This window comes from Equus caballus, chromosome 20, assembly GCF_041296265.1.
Source record: "Equus caballus isolate H_3958 breed thoroughbred chromosome 20, TB-T2T, whole genome shotgun sequence".
In the NCBI taxonomy this organism is placed as follows: Eukaryota; Metazoa; Chordata; class Mammalia; order Perissodactyla; family Equidae; genus Equus; species Equus caballus.
Window position 1 is genome coordinate 39,261,103 of NC_091703.1, and position 17,591 is coordinate 39,278,693.

Consider the following 17,591-nt stretch of genomic DNA (forward strand, 5'->3'; position numbering starts at 1 on the left):
TAAGTTATTAAATAATTTGTTTATTGTACTACATTTACAAAGAAAACAGACAATGCACCCAGTAGAAAGAATAAAAATGTATTTGGGGTTTTATTTTTAACCGACAGCAAATAGAAATCCTTTCGTGAGATCAGAGCAATTTGACAGCATTATGATTGAATTCAGTACATGTACGGGGGTACTTGGAAGATCAAATTCTACAGCTGCCTCCTTCTACGGCTTCTAATTCATCTGGCTCCTTAAATGATAGGAGGACAAGCCCTTATTTGGTGGGGAAACATTTCCAAAATGAAGTTATAGGTTCTCTCATTAAAATTTCTTGTCATATCAATTGTTAAAGTGGGGCCTTCTATTTGTATGTGTGTGTGTTTTGGTTATTTCACATTACTATCACCAGAACTCTTGTAATTCCACAATTGTGATTTTATAGTGTAGCAAAGAATTCAGTTCTAGTCTGCTATTGCTTTAGATGTACATATCGTTGAAAACCCAAAGTGGATCAGAATTGCTGAAGGATTTTCCCTGCCGTTGTTTGATACAATCTTTTCTCTTTATTCTTGATAGGTGCATAGAGAGCCTCACTTAAAATTCTTTCTACAGGAACATGTCTGATTTCAGGACTACCCAATCAAGGATCCGATGAATGGCTGGCCATAGTTACTCAGGGTAATATGCTTATGAGTTAAATGGATGGCATACTTGCACCACTTTTTCCTTTGCCATTGTTGGTGGACAAATGTCAGAATCTAGATTCCAGTCCCTCGAAGAGAAAGTTGGCTACCCATGGGTCTTATCTGTAGCTTTGCTAGTAGAGCCTCAAGTTGCATCTCCTTGGCTTTCTGTTAATCAGAGTCCTGTAGCTGCTCCCGGAGAATGCGGTAATCCCCAAGGCCCACTTGGTCCATGCTGAACAAGTGGCTGTGACCCCAATTCTGCCCCTTTTTTGCTTTTCAGTATGACCCAAGGAATATGTAATGTCTAGCGCAAGTCTAGGAGAGGCTCATCCTAAAATAAGATTCACAAAGCCGTTTCTCATTAAAAAAAAAAAAAAAAGCCTCAAGTAAATCTCAATCATCTCAAAATTGCAGTTAAAAACTTACATTATATAAAGAAATAGCAGCAGAGAATGGCTAATCTTAAACCAACCAAAAAAAAAAAAAAAAAGACCCCTCAAAATAAACAAGAATGAGAAAAAGTGCCATCCCACCCCTCCCCTTGGTTCTTGGATCCTGGGATTTCATTAAAACTTGAAGCCTCTGAGAATATGAGAAAGGCAAAGCCACAGAGGGAAACTGCTTCAAGGCTAAACTTTGGACAAGGTAAAGAGAAAGCTGTAAATAAAAGTAGGGGACTGTTTGGAAAAGAATCAAGAACTCTAGGACATTTTCTTCTCGATGGGAAATCTCTGAAACCCAGATCTCCTTTCCAGGGTCATCCTGAGTTCTTTAGTAATGGGGCAATAAACTCAACTGCAATGAGTAAAGTGCCAGCCGGGGATTAAAAACAAAGAAACTAAACAAACAGCCAATCAAAATAACTCTGCTGTTAGGGTAACAGAAGACACATAGGAAAGGACTGTTTGCAGAACATCTGTGCTTCTGAAGAAATTACTAGTCAATGGTTCCGTTTTTGTTTCCAGCAAAAATCAGACTGAAGATTCAAGGATCTTAGAGTTATTAAAGGATGAAAGGAATTTGACAGTGCTTTGAACAGTGATACAATGGTACTCAAATTTGGTATTTATACAACTCATCTAAAAAAGATAGTAGCTTAAAAGTTGTAGGAAAAAATGTGAACATAGGGGACAACAGAAAAAATCCAGGATGATGATGCAGCCTGGACACAGCAAGTTTAATAATGTCTCTGCTGTACACAGAAGTAACACCCTTCCCCTTCTCATCCCTATGCTGGCAATAGAATATGCACTAAAAAATTTGACTCTTAGAGTCAGTGAATAAAAGGATGAGCTCATACATCTTCGTAGCTCTTTTTAAAAAGGATGCTTATAATTTAAAGGATGTCCTAGCAGAAAGACAAGGGTACAAGGCGAGAGGCTGTTTCACATTTTAGTCCATTAGTCTTTGGCAGAGCCCAATCAAGGCCAAATTCACCTAGGATGCCCAGTGGCTGTGGGGGATCTCCACAGGGTCAAGTAAGCAAACCCAAAGGAACATGTTGGATTAAAAAAAAAAAAAATCTAGAAACCCCTGAAAGAAGAGCTTCATCCTGAAAAGGGAAGAGGGAGATGCTTGAAGGGGAGGGAGGAGGGTGAGCGTGTGAGCTCTGCTGCAGTGCTGGGCTGGGGCTTAGGAGTTGAGCCAAGGGTGCCGGAGACAATCGGCGGCAGTGGCTCTCTTCTCGGGAATCAGCTCCAACATGGGCAGTAAGAAATCCGTGAAGCCAGCTGCTTCTTCCTGAGACCACTCGTACTTCTCCACCAGAACCTCAAAGAGGCCCCAGGGTTTCAGCTTCGTGATGTGTTTCAGGTCACCTGCGGTAAAGACAGCACAAGACAAACTGACCAACACTGCCGAGTGACGAGGTCCTTCTGTGGAAATCAGGAACTAATCCATGTAGTCTACAAAGAATCAAATTTTGCCATCAGAATCTAATCATTCTCCATTTACAAAGCACCTCTCTTCTTGAATGCGTTCTTTGGAAAGATGTGTCTCCATTTCTCATGGGGGCCTAAAAATTTAAGATCATTTGTTTGCTCCCTCATTCCAGGATTTCTTTGTCCCAGTCAAACTGGGTAGGCCTATCAGGAACTAGGTATTCACTAAAATGAAGATTAAATGCCTCTATACAGAACATGGTCTCATGTGGTGTTCAGAGGCAGTTTATCACCACACATCAAGACCAATTTGCTTGTACTTTTTTTTGGCTCGATAGTCTAGTAAACGTTGCTTCAAAATGAGGCAGCAATTTAAAAATAAAAAGCTAAAACCATGTCAAAATATGTATAAAAGCAACAAAACTAAAAGAACAAACCCTATACAGCTTTCAGATACAGCTGCATCACACTGTACTATTCTCAAACACCGATCTAATTTTTGCTTCTTTGAAGTGACAACTTTTTAAAAAGATAGTCAATTATCAGTGGCTTATTAAAGTAAATGCTGCTTTAACATTTTTCTTATATGACAATTATTTGAAGTCTCTTCTGTAGGCAGTGAATGCCTATTTAATAACCTACTTTGCATACTATACATGCCATTAATCTGACTTTGCACACAAAGAGGAAGACTTAGGAAGCATTTCACCATTTTCCTGCCCAAAAGAGAAATATTAAGAAATGTTTCTGAGGATGCTTGCTGTCAAGTGTTGAGAAAAATGATTTTTCTCAGCATGAGTGTAGAGGTTGAGGAAAAAGGGAAAAAAAGGCCAGATAGTTTTCTAGCCCCTTCTAGGTCAGGTTTTCCCATTCCAGCTTTTAAATTTTAGTTGAAATGCATAAGAAATACATATTTAAACATGGCAACATATATTATCAAGTCAAAAATTTGAGGTGACAGTTTTATCTTTGTTTCCTTCACTAATAAATGATAACGTAAACTTATGAAACTGTACAGGGTAAAGTCAGTTCATATGACTGATGTGTTTAAGCGATGTGTTAGGTGTCACTGGGCTAACAGGATGAGTAAGATGTAGGCCTGCCCTTAAGAAGCTTACACTAAATTACCTGCCCATCAGGAGGCAGTTCTTAGACCAGATGCTAGCAAAAATTTGACCATTTTTTACAAGTGCTGTGGTAGAAATAATTAACCAATAGTGCCAGGTAGTATACACATAAGTAACTAATTTAATATGAAATAAACACTATTATCATCCCCACTTAGAAATCAGTAAACAGAGGCTGTGTCAAAGTCCACATAACTAGTAGAGCAGCGGGATTCCCACCCAGACAGACTGGCTCCAGCCTCTGCTCACAGCCACACTATTTCACCTCTCTGCTAAGGCACGACCCAACATTCAAGGCAGCACATCCTTCTGTAGGTTGGGAACATGTACCCAGCTGTACTTACCTCTTCATTTTTAAACCTTTTGCTCTCTTAATGTCTGGAACAAACCTTTTTGGTGAAAGGTTGATTTTACCTTTTTTGGTGAAAAATTCCTTGGAATATTTTCCTGCCACAATGAGCTTGCGAGGCACCTTCCCCAGGAGTTCTATGATCAGTGCAATGTGATCTGCATGTTTCAAACATTTCAGGGGGAAAAAGACACACATAACAGGAGTAACAAATGCAGTTCTAGACATTGGCAGAAAGAGTAGCATGCACACCTTTTCACAAAGCATTTCAGGCTTGCTTTCTGTCCTAAATGGGAAGAAGAGGACTCTATCCATCTAATGGAGAATCCAGAAAACCACAAAAAATCAGGTGCCCACGCCAGTGGGACTTGAGTGATCATTAAAAAACAATCTTGGTGTGAATGCTCTGCTTCCTGAAGTTGCATCCCTGGGCCTAGATGAAAACTCATGTTAACAATACTACCTCTGCGATTGAAGAAGTCCTGTGAATATTTCCCACTGAGGGCAAAGCGTCTTGGAATTCTGCCTATCAGCTCTATAATGTGCGCAATGTGGTCTAAAATAGAAGGGTAAGAAGAACAGGATCAAGGATAAGCTGCAAAAGAGGTTTTTCTACAAATAGCTTTTTCAAGGACTAGCTGTTTAAAGGTAAGCACAAATAAAACCAAGGAAACTCAAGGGGAGACTGGGAAGGCCAAGAACTATTTCAGGTTGTTGGTTACCTGATAGTAGCTGGCGAGCCAAATTCTGGAGTTTGGAGGGTTATCTACATCTTTATATATCTATATAATTTATATATTTTATATATATATATTATATATATAAAAATTTATATATTTATATGTCTATATATCTAGGTTCAATGAGGTTTGTTAGGTAACGTAAAAAACTGTACCAATATGCTTTAGACATTCTAGAACTGTTATTTATTTATATTACTGCTCTGGGTTTCAAGCATCGATAATATCACTTTATCTAAGAATAAGAATGTTCATGACAATTAAAGCACTCACATAGATTATCTGACTTTACAATCACCCTGTAAAACAGGCCAAAGATTAACACCCCATTTTATTTTATTCTATTTTATTTGTTTTTGAGGAAGATTAGCCCTGAGCTAACATCTGCCGCCAATCCTCCACTTTTTGCTGAGGAAGACTGGCCCTGAGCTAACATCCGTGCCCATCTTTCTCTACTTTATATGTGGGACACCTGCCACAGCATGGCTTGCCAAGCGGTCCGTAGGTCCGCACCCGGGATCTGAACTGGTGAACACCGGGCTGCTGAAGTGGAATGTGTGAACTTAACCACTGTGCCCTGGGGTCGCCCCATTACTACCTCATTTTAAAGATGAGAAAATAAATGGCCTACTTGAAGCTACAGGGCTAATAGGAGCTGGAACTCAAATGAAAACCTACATCTTATTATGTCCAGTCTAGAGTTGCTGGTTTTTTTTTTTTTTAATAAATCACATTTTTCACGTAAAAACTAACACAAAAACGTCAAGGTACAGCTACTTGACTATCTGTAGGCCACTAGAATGTCCAAGTCTACAGTGCCTTGTAGCTGTCACAGCATGAACATGGACTGTGAGCACTGCCAGAGAGGTGTGCAGTCTGTCCTCAGGAGGTGAGCTTGGGACCAGCCAGCATTTACACTTACTTCACTCTAAGAATATGAAGAAGTTTTAAAAAGTGATGGCTCCTAGCCACAAGAGTTTTATAAATGACAGCAATCCTGCAGTTATAGAATCATCAAGGTCAAAAGGAATCACTTAAAAACTTCTAATAATGTATCTTATAGGGGAATAATACACTCGAGACATCCGTATATCTGGGAATTTGTGAAGGCTTCAGGTCTTATCTATTTCTCATGTAAAGGACTAAGTGCTGTCATTTTCAAAGGGCTTTTCCATTCATGAATTCACTATAACTTTTGGGCAGTTTCTCACAATTTATGGTTTGGTAACAAGTACTTAGCTGCCAACAAATTTCTGCTGATTTTACGCTGGACCTGCAAATGTCTTTGCATAAGTTAATTATAAATCTGTGTAAATTAACTACAAATGAGTTTATCTTATTGTAAACTTCCAAGTGAATTATTGGTTCTCTTAATATTTTTTCTGTACCAAGGAATTATTTTCCCCTTGAAATTGTTATTTTACATTTAATTCCAGCAACCTATCTCTGGCTTATCAACTAATCATAGGATTGACATACTTGATAGGGAAAATTATCATGTATTTAGTCTGATTTGGGCTGTGGAATGTCAACACTAACAGAGGACATGCTACGTGGGCCCCAGTCCTACCATGACTTTTAACAAGGTATACGCACACTAGCCAGGGGAGAAGGGTTTGCCTTTTCTCCTCTTACGGGCCCAACTGCAGTGGTTTTAGGTTCCACTGAAGGACCATTAGCATTGACTAGTAGAGGAGGGGATACATCAGGATCTAAATATTTAGGGTAGACGGCTCTCTGCTTGGGACTTTTCACATACATTTCAATTTTCAGGTCTGGTAGCATAAATTCCTACACAATATAGTTCTAGCCATTATATGTGTTCTGTACCAAACACTATTTATAGAGAGTCTCAAGAAGTAAAGAGACATTAATTATCCTCCCAAACAGATATAGTAGGGCATTTCTAAAACAATATAAGTCTATAGCCCCAGACTTATAACCCTAGGTAAAAAGCAAGCAGAGAACATGGAAAATCAAGTGTGTACCTCAGCTGTAATTACAGTATATTCTTACAAGGTGTTTAATATAGTATAGAAAACATGTCCAAACTGCACCTACTAAAATAGGCATTTGGCTATGGGAATTAGTTAGCATAGAATTTTCCAAACAGTTCTTGCTAGGAACATCAGCAGGACCTACTAATACTGCCTATTAATATCCCAGGGGACCACGGTTTGAGAACTAGAGAGCATTCTTGGTTTTACAGAGCACAAAGCCCGATTTCCCAAAGAAGTGAGGAAAGCACAGAAATTAAAGGACATATTTTCCATATGGGGAGGGTATATTGCCAATACTGTCTCAAAGTAACCCCCACTAAGCCTGAAAACAAAAGCTGCCTAATCTGTATAATAAAGAAAGGAAAACATTTCTTTAACAGTTTTTTCATTCACATTATCACCTCATCTAATTATGTGGATGACACCATGACAGACAAAAATCACACATTCACTTGTCTGCTTCCACAGCCCCTCAGATGGGGCAACTGATAGCTTGGGTTTTTCCCACTGGTATCACAAAAGTAAATCAGCAATATTTTGTTTTAAAATGGATTCTAAACGTATCATTAAAAAAGAAAAAAATATAGCTTTAATTTTCAGAAAGAGGAAAAAAGAATGCTAAATGTTGCAGAATTTATATAGACAGGTAGTCTCTGCATTCAAGCAGTGTGTTTGTATATGAAAATTATTGACTTCCAAATACAGTTGGAGGCATAAGTGAGCAACAACTTGTTAAACAGGTAGATCCACACTGGGTAAAGAATGAATCACTGATTCATATAGAAAGGAAGACAACTACATGTTTTAGAAGAAATCATGGGGCAAATACAAGTTGTAGTTTTACCAGTTGTGGCCTTGTCTCTAATCCTTATATAGAGTTCTTTAATATCTATTATAAAGCATCTATTATATCTAATAACTAATATAAAACATCTTATATTTCTGTCTTTTCTGGGATTTATATATATGTAGCACACTAAAAGACTAAGGTTCTTCAGTACTAACAAATGACGTTAGCCACCAGTGGAGAGTGTAATAACCATGCACAGACATCCTCGGCTAAGGGGACTCACCTTCATCTCGAGTGTACTCTTCCCCTGAATGAGGTTCAAACAAATAGTCGCCTGTGGCCAGTTCAAAGGCCTAAGAAAAAGAGGAAAGCACATGAAAGCATCAAAAAAAGGGAAGGCCTTTGGGAAGCTTATTGCTATTGGGCTCAATATTAAGTAATTTTTCTTCTTGGAAAAACCTGCAGATGATCATTAAGAAAAAAATCTTTAAGATTATTCCTAAGGAGCTTTCCTTCTACAACTGTGTATCTTAATAAAATGAAGCAAGAAAAAAGCAAAAACTCAGTTAATATCAACATGTGGATTAGTCCACGTCCCCCACTTCCCAAATCAGCAATGCACCTCTCTTGAGTTTCTCTTTCTGCTCAGAGAGGGGCACATCTGGCTATTATGGTGAATCTAAGTTGTTAAATTATTCATGAGAAGAGCAGGTCTTATGTTATAATTTCACATGGCTAGAAATTGAGATTCTGTACCCAAAATCAAAACCAAAAACTCCAGACATTTCTCTATCTATGACTCTTTAGTGTTTGGCAAAATGTACATTTTTGGCGCCAGCCCCATGGCCGAGTGGTTAAGTTCGTGTGCTCTGCTTTGGCGGCCCAGGGTTTTGCTGGTTCGGATCCTGGGTGTGGATGTGGCACTCCTCATCAAGCCATGCTGGGGCGGTGTTCCACATGCCACAGCTAGAAGGACCCATAACTAAAAATATACAACTATGTACCGGGGGGTTTTGGGGAGAAAGATTGGCCCTGAGCTAACACTTGTGCCAAGCTTCCACTATTTTATGTAGGACAGTGCCACAGTGTGGCTTGACGAGCAGTGCTAGGTCTGTGCCTGGGATCCGAACCTGCAAACCCCAGACTGCTGAAGCAGAGCACACCAACTTAGCCACTACCCCAGCGGCCCGGCCCCAATAAAGGACATTTTTAAGCTTTCCTTTGGAAAGCACTCTCTAAACTGTCCCAGATAGAGCAGAAAATCAGAAAAAGATTAAGTGTAAATGGAGTCAGTAGCCATTCATATGCTATCTGACTGGCAGGTTAGCATTCAACAGCCAGGAAAAGAAAGGCCCATGTCTCCTACAACAAGAACATCTCTTGTAAACAGTGTTTGACAGGGTCTGGAAAAATCATTTCCTTTAGAATAAGTGCCAAGCAGTATGGAAACACAGCACCTGACTGACGGGGCTATATTAGTTTTAACTGATTAAAATTGGATTAAAAAATCCAATATAACAGCAGTTTCAAAAAGGACCTTATTGATGTCAAGTGCTAGTCATGGTCAATTCTGATTGGGTCAATGGCACTGGGTAGTCCAGTGGCCTCAAGAACTGTGGGGTGGATGTGGCGGGGGCACTCTGAGTTTAGACCAGGGTTTAGGTCTCAGTGGCTCGCCAGTGCCAGTTTCTGCAGTTCCACAACAGGACTGCCTTTCTCAAAACTGTGTTACCCGGGCTGTACCACCACCCAGAGTAAGGCCACAAAACCAGAAATTTCAGGACTGTCTCTAAAATGTCAGGGATGCTGTGGCTTCTTGCCGGGCTTTCCAGTAGTTCCTTACGGAGCTGAGCCACAGTGACATAGCGGGTGCTTGTTCCACCCTCTAACTGTCCCGAGGTTTACCGTCTCAAAGCAGGACAGAGACAAACTGTGATTCTTATCCATCACAACGTGTTCATCTCTTCTGAAACTAGTCCTTGAATTTTTCAAAGTCTCATAGTGGGAGTTCAGTCAAGATAACGAAAGTAAAGTTTAAAAAATACAGAAATCCTTCTAAAGTTTTAAAATTTTCTAAGTTTTTTCACCTAGAAACTTACACCTAGTTACTTAAAGTTCTCCAAGAGAACTTTATTTTTGGAACATAAGGTAGTTGCTAATAGTTACAATTTTACAAATAAGATGACAGCAAAAAAACCCAAACCAAACCAAATCCAAAGATAACAACATCAGAACAGGAAATTAGTGGAAGCTCTGGATTACAGGATGCCTGGCTGAATGCCCTTCCTTTACAGGTGAGAGAACCGCAGGCCTACAGAACCCCGGGCTGCGGATTCCCAACCCTGTGCTTGTCTCACGCTGACCAAAGAGCCTGTTCCACGCCAGTCAGGGGCTCGCTGACAGACACAGACAGAACCAGCTCTAAAAGCCAGAGGGACGGTACATCCAGACAATGGAATACTACTCAGTGCTAAAAAGAAACTATCAAGTCATGAAAAGATATGGAGGGACCTTCAATGAGTATCATGAAGTGAAATAGGCCAACCTGAAAAGGCTACATACTGTATGATTCCAACTATGTGACATTCGGGAAAAGGCACAACTGTGGAGACAGTAAAAAGATGAGTGGTGCCAGGGGTGAGGGGAGGGAGGGATGGATAAATCAGCAGAGCACAGAGGATTTTCAGGCGAGTGAAACTATTCTGTATACTATAGTGGTGGATACATGTCATTACATTTGTCAAAACCCACAGAATGTTTGGAGAACTTAAAAACATTTATTCTTTATTAATTTTCAATGTTCTTCATGGAACATTCCCTTTTATAACTGTCCTTCTAACTTTGTAGTCCCAATCACTAATGTGGTAGGCAAATCTCACAACTCATCTCGTTACCTCTCAGAAAGGGTCCCAATCTTTCCATCAATTAATTGCACTGGATGCAGGATGATTTCTGTCAGGCACTTTTGATATTCTAGGACTTATTTTTACTCTCTGAGTATGGTCAAATTTAAAGCAACATTTTCACATCTATCAGCAAAATGAGAGAAACTGGGGGAACAAATGGAGCTCAAGTTTCCATGCTATCGTCTCATATCAGATAGTGCTTTCCCTTCCTTGGTCAAGAAAATTTCTGCATGTGAACTGGTCCAAACAGGGGACAAGGTTAATTCTCCTTTTATCTTTTTGCCTTACTTCTTAAGCCTGACATTGTAAAAATTAGGTTAAATAGCTAGCAGGACCTATTGACCTCAAAGAATTAACCCACTCTAAGAATCACATGATCAGATGCCATACATAAACTAGCTACATTTTGTAGTTGGTGGCATCTCTATCACTTATTTTGTCTAGCAAATCAATTCAAATCAAATTCCTCAAAATACAAAGCTTTAAAGTATGGCAAGTGGGGCTGGCCCAGTAGCATAGAAGTTCATGTGCTCTGCTTTAGTGGCCTGGTGTTCGCGGGTTCAAATCCTGGGCCTGGACCTACACACTGCTCATCAAGCCATGCTGTGGTGGCGTCCCACATATAAATAAAGGAAGATTAACACAGATGTTAGCTCAGGGCCAATCTTCCTCACCAAAAAAGTATGGCAAGAAAGAAGTCAGACTTTATTCCAATGTTCTTTCATCCTGTGCACATAGTATTAAACCTTATTTTATTTCAGATAGTCCTCCACCTTAAAGGACCATTGATATGCCATAACAGAATGATTTATAAGGTCATGCCATATTAACAACATAGTTTTAACTCTATTACCTTTGAAAGACAAAGTTTCTCAGGAATGTGGGTGTGAAGAAATCTATCACCTAAAACAAGTTGGGGTTTCTAGTCTGTCTTTCTCTTTCTCTCTCAAGTTCTTCCTAGAATTGGTTGTGAATACTAAATATTACATGAAATGACAGTTTAATATGTTTCTGGTTTTGTTCACTCATTTGATGGTCCACAAACAAGTACTGTTGTATAATAAAGAATTTGTTTGGTCTTTGTTCCTGTTTCCTGGGAGGGAGCCTCTAAATCCTTGGAATTTCCAAGTAATAAAAGTGCCTTTTGTCATTTATGGCAGGCCCCTCAGACCACACTTAAGTTTACACTAATAATGTGACTCATGGTAGGCCCCTAGATAGTTTCTAGATGGGGGCTGGACATGTCCCCAAGTTGGACAAGACCAACCGTGTGATTACAGGGTTGGGGCTTTGAGCCCCGTGTTATCATCCTGACCTCCCAACCTCCAGGGAAGGAGGCTAGAGACTGAGTTCAACCATATGACCAATGATTCAAATCAATCATGCCTAAGTAGTGGTATCTCAATAAAAACTCTGGGCACCTGAAGCTTGGGTGAACCTCCCTGGTTGGTGACACACACTGATGTGCTGGGAGAGTGACGTGTCCTAAGAACACAGAAGTTTCACCTTTGGTACCCTCTCAGGGCTTGCCCTATGCATGTCTTCCTTTGGCTGGTCCTGATTTGTATCCTTCATAACAAAACTGTAATAGTCAATTTAGCACTTTCCTGAGTTTTGTGAGTCATTCTAGCAAATTACTGAATCTGAAAGGACAGTGGAACCCCCCAGTTTGCAGCCAGTTGGTCAGATCTGCAGGTGGCCTGCGGACCCCAGAACTTATGGCTGGTATCTGAAGTGAGGGCAGTCTTGTGGGAAACTATGCCCTTAACCTGTGAAGTCTGCAATAACTTGGTAGTTACCACCAGAATTGCATTGTAAACACCCACTCAAAAGGTGCCAAGCCCTGAATCAGACAGTTAGCTATACATAACAGACATGACTCCTGCCAGGGTGGCACTTATAACGTAGTGGAAGAGAAATAAGCAATAAACACACAATTACAAATTGAAGAGTACACTCCATTTCAGGAAACAATATAATAAACACATTCCAACATGAGGCTATTTGTGGGAAATCTTTTAGTATCAACTAAATCTGACTACTCGAGTAGTTACTTGTCAGCGACAAAGCAGCAACTTATGAATCTACAGACGACTGGGCCTCACATCTTACGAGGTGCAGAGTCTGAGGAACTGCTGACCTGTATAGAATGAAGTGGGTTCCAGGGTTTCCCGAATCTGAAAACAGAGCATAGCTGAAAGGGCAAGGGTACCAGGAACCTCCTAATCAGAAAGGCAACACCACCTGAGAACAGTTATTTTTAAGCAAACAATCTGTTGGAAGAAACATTTGGTTCCTTCACCTACAGGAATTTGGAAGGAACCAAATGAAAGGCCAGATGTTTGTAACTAGCTTTTTTTTTTTTTTTTTAAGGCAGATTAGCCCTCAGCTAACATCTGCCGCCAATCCTCCTCTTTTAGCTGAGGAAGACAGGCCCTGAGCTAACATCCGTGCCCATCTTCCTCTACTTTATATGTGGGACGCCTACCACAGCATGGCTTAGACAAGCGGTGCCATCTCCACACCCGGGATCTGAACCGGTGAATCCCGGCTGCTGAAGCAGAACATTCGAACTTAACCATTGTGCCACCGGGCCGGCCCCTGTAACTAGCTTTTGAATTCAGACTTCTCCAGACACAGGATTTAGAGTGCCAATGATAATTCACAAAAAAAATTCTTTTTCTGTTTGTTAATTTGCTGGTCTTCTGAAATTAGCAAGCGGGGCAAGGTACGCTAACTACCACATAGCAAGTGAAGGTCAGGGAGGAACCATTACCATGCATGCCGTGCTCCAAATGTCAGCAGGGGTGTTATAGCCAGATCCTATCAGAACTTCCAAGGAGCGATACTGCCTTGTTTGAATATCTTCAGTGAAATGTTTGTGCTGAGTGAATGGAGAAGGAAACAGTATTTTAAAATTCATTTATTCTAAAATGTACCAAGTCATGATTGCTTAATAACAGAGATTAAAATAAATTCTCCAGTGTTCCCCTAACCAAAGTTTTCTTTTAGCTCATTTTTTAAGTATCATTTTGATGCTATTAGCTCCCAAAAGGACTTTGCTTTGCACACAGTCTAGTCCAAATTATTTTTGCTTTTTAAGAAATGGAAAACTATTACCCCAAACAAAAATTACATTGTTCATTTGTCTAAAGTTAATAAATTGTATTTCAACAAACAAACGACACCAATTTAGGTTTAATTAAAACTTTTCCTTGCTATGTGCTCATTACAAGGAAATAAAAGATGTAGGTTTCAAGTTTCAAGAACCTTAAAAGCATCACCTATAAAGAATTCTTGCCCTTATTCTCCTCTGTCCCCCTCACCCCTCCAGAAAAATCAAATACGCATCTTGGGGAAACAGAGACCATGTTAAGTATCACGGGGATGCAATCAGCAAAACAAGTGGAGTTTCTTTAACACATAAATTGTATGGAAAAAAGGGAGGAAACCTCTCTAGTAAAAGCAATTTAAGAGACACAGTACCCAATTCTGCACTCATGGATTTTATTTGGATCTTGTCGCAAACAAACTTTACGAGATAACTGGGCAAACTGACTGAATATTTGACATTAGTAAATTGTCAACATTTTTAGGTGTAACAATGGTGTCATGGTTACCTAAAAGAATCATCTTTTAGAAAGTCATATTTATGAATGAAAATAAGATGACTGGGATATACTTCAAAACAATCTGGAGTGGGTGGCAGGGTGGGTAAACAGGTGAAAACAGACTAGCAAATGAGTTCATCATTGCTAGGTGACACTGGTAAAATGGCAGAGTTTATTATTCTATTCTCTTTACTTTTGTAGAGGTTTGAAATTTTGCATAATAAAAAAATACAGGAAAAAGAAGCTTAGAATAAGTCATACACAGGAAACAAAATGCGGATAATATTAAAATATGTATAAGAAAGTTGTGGAAGAGAATTCTCTAACCCTACTGAAATTCAAAAACAAGGAATGGCGTTTGTGAAGGAAAGCTTCAGATAGTGAACCAGTATTGATTGGAGCACCAAAGGGTACTGGACTAAGTTTGACCAAAAGAGCAAAAAGTACTCCAGGTAGAGGGAACATCACAAATAAAGGCAAAGAAAGATGTCTGCTAAAGCCAAATACAGCTAACTGCTAGGTTAAAGAGTTGAGATTTCATCTGGCTGGCAAGAGCACTGCTGCACGCTGGTGAACAGGACAGTGTGCTATAAGAAGACTGATATGACACCTGGGAGCATCATTCCAGTAGTTTTCTTCTGGTTGGTGGCCAGATTTAGGCTTAGTAGTAAAAATCTGAACAATGGCTGTGGATAAGAGAGGGAAGTTAAACCCAAGGACATTCACAGAAAGAATGAGGAGAATTTAAAAATTCAGTGGCTAGATGCGGGAGACAGTAGGAACTTTGTGGCAGTGGCCTAAAAGATTGGCTATCTGTTGACAAAAACGGAGATGATGAGAATTAGAGAGGGAAGTGGTTTTATAGAAAAACAACGGGTTTAGGCACTGAACTTGAATTGGAAATGTACTGCAGGTGATACATTTAGAAAAATGGACATGTTGTCTAAGGGAGTCGTCTTAACTCACTGTGCCTCCGCACTGCCTTACAAGGATGCTGTAAATGATAAATAAGGTTAAGAATCAGCAAAAGTAAAGAAAGTGGATTGGATACAGATGCATATCCACTCACTCCTGAAAGTCCACTTCAGTAGAGAATCCAACGTTAATTTTTAAAGCATACACTGACAAAGACAGAGAACGGCAAAGAAGTCAGAGCAATAAAATTTAGAAGTTGGAAAACAGAGAGATCACTGGTAAACATCTTAGTGGATCCAAGAAAGCTGAATAATAAGCCACTGGTGAAAGCTGAGAAGCTGTGATATGTATCCCACAGTACTCCTCTCCTAAAGGCTCAGGACTTGGTAGTATCAGTCTCTCCAGAAGTAGGAGCAAGGGTAGGGACTCAACACAGGAATACTGCTTTAAAACATCTTTTAAAGAAAAAGAGCTCCAGAACGCAGGGCATGATGCAGTCCAACAGTCCCTTCTCTGCCCTGACAGACCCTTAGAGGTTTTCTCTGCAATGGGTAAAACAGGATCTCTGGAGGACACCCCGCACATTCGATGGGAGAGTACCATTCCAAAAACAGCAAAATTAAGTGACTGTATGTAACTATGTGTTGAACCCTCAGTTTTCTTGCTTAACACAGCTCCCACAACACTAGTAGCCAGGCATTTACTCTCTGGGTAGGAGACTTGAGGAAGACCATAAGTCTTCTGTGGGAAATATGACCAATCCAAGAGGAAAGACCCAAAGATCCTGACATCTGAGGATGAAATTACACAGCCCAGAGAGCATTCTATAGTGATTAAGTCAACAAGAACCACCCAGGCACAGAGCTCCCAAACAGCTTTCCATTCATACGGTCAGATAGTCTTTTGTTTTAGTGATCCTAAACAGACACCATATAGGAAGAAGAAAATGTCAAAAATGGAAGAATAATCATTGTCTTCTGAGGAATAATCAGAGAACCAAAGAACTCTTAAAAAATAAAAATATAATAGAAATAAGAAAAAATAAGGCTTATAAGAAAAAGTTGAGAAATCTCCAAGAAACAAAGCAAAAGGAAAATGATAGAAAATAAGAGACAAAAGTAAGAAAATGAGAGATCTTCATAGGAGGTCTAACATTTGAATAATAAGATTTCAGAGCTAGAGAATAGAGACCAAGAAGAGAATTAAAAAAAAAAAAAATTAAGAAAGAGTCAAAACCAAAGAACCAGCATTTCAATACTGTAAGTGCACACCAAGCCCTCATGGATGTATACAGATGAAAGAAAATTTAGTGAGGCATATTGCTGTGAAATGATGATCCTACAGACATCCACAGAGGGAGAAAGTCTTCACACAGCAGATCAAGAATCAGAATGGCAGTGGTCTTTAGCAGCAACAAGACAGGAAAGTAGAAGACAACGGAGCAATGACAAACATTCTGAGGGAAAATGATTTTCAACCTAGAACTTTACATGCAGTTAACTGAGTGTGAAAGCAGAATAAAGACATTATCAGACATGTAAACAACCTCTGCCCCATGTCGTCATCTCTCACACCCTTTCTTAGGAAGCTCCTACAAGTTGTACGTACTGCAAACAAAACAAAATAAAATAATGGAGTAAACCAAGAAAGCAGATCAGAGAGACAGAAAACAGGGGATATAATGAGAGAGTAAACAATAATCCAGGATGACGATGAAAGGAAATCCCAAAAGGCAGTAATGCAGCAGGTCTATAGGGCACTCCAATAGATGAACAGTTTAGAAAATTCCAGGGTCCAGGATAGAGCTCTTTAGGAAGCAGTTGAAAAAATACCCAAAGTATCTGTATGATTTAAAATGTATGTATTTATACCACTGGGTGGAAGTGTAGGTTGAATTAAGTGATAGGTAGTATAATGAGATTAAGCAAATAAAATACAGTGTTAGGCAGAAAGGGAAAAGGAATCATAACACAATATATGATCAGTTCAGCTGAGGATAACCTTTGAGTCCTACTAATGGAAACATGGAAAGATTACCCAGCCAAAAATCATATTAAATTGGGAAGATTGTGGAATGAGTACAGTGGTGATAAATGAGTCCTACTTTCCAGAAGGAAGAAATAATACCTAAAATTGAAAAAAAGAACTGGGAGTGACATAGCCAAGTTATTTATTAGTGATATGAAGGTAAATACTGTTATGTGGGGAGTGAAAAATAGGCAAAGAAAGGGGAGAGATTTTTGAATCAAAATCTACACAACTGTCTCTAACCTATATACAGGCATAACAGATAAGAAAAACTATAATATCTTTAAAAAATCAAGCTATTTGAAAACCACGTAAAATTCCATTACTGAATATCAGATACTGCTGTGCTGAAGAGACCAACAAGATGTGAGATTTGACCAGGATCCAGGAGGGCAAGACACACATGACTAGTTCACCACTGTGTCCTGGTGCCCAGGTCAGAGTATGCGCCATTATGTTTGCTGAATGAGTGAATGGATGAAAAGAACGAAAGGGCATTTTAGCATAGAGGGACATTAAAAAAAGAAAAAAGACATGCATGTAATAGTTGAAGAAAAGAGAGAGAGATTAA

The 17,591-nt window shown here is 39.5% G+C and overlaps 1 protein-coding gene across 1 annotated transcript in view; it reads right to left on the reverse strand.

The window, feature by feature from the left end:
* SRPK1 (SRSF protein kinase 1) overlaps positions 1-17,591 on the reverse strand; it is a 91,759-nt gene continuing 74,168 nt past the window's right edge. Inside the window, 4 exon segments of the mRNA XM_023624823.2 lie at positions 1-2,491; positions 4,096-4,188; positions 7,844-7,913; positions 13,243-13,350. Of these exon segments, the coding sequence (XP_023480591.2) occupies positions 2,307-2,491; positions 4,096-4,188; positions 7,844-7,913; positions 13,243-13,350 (456 nt within the window). The 3' untranslated portion in view covers positions 1-2,306.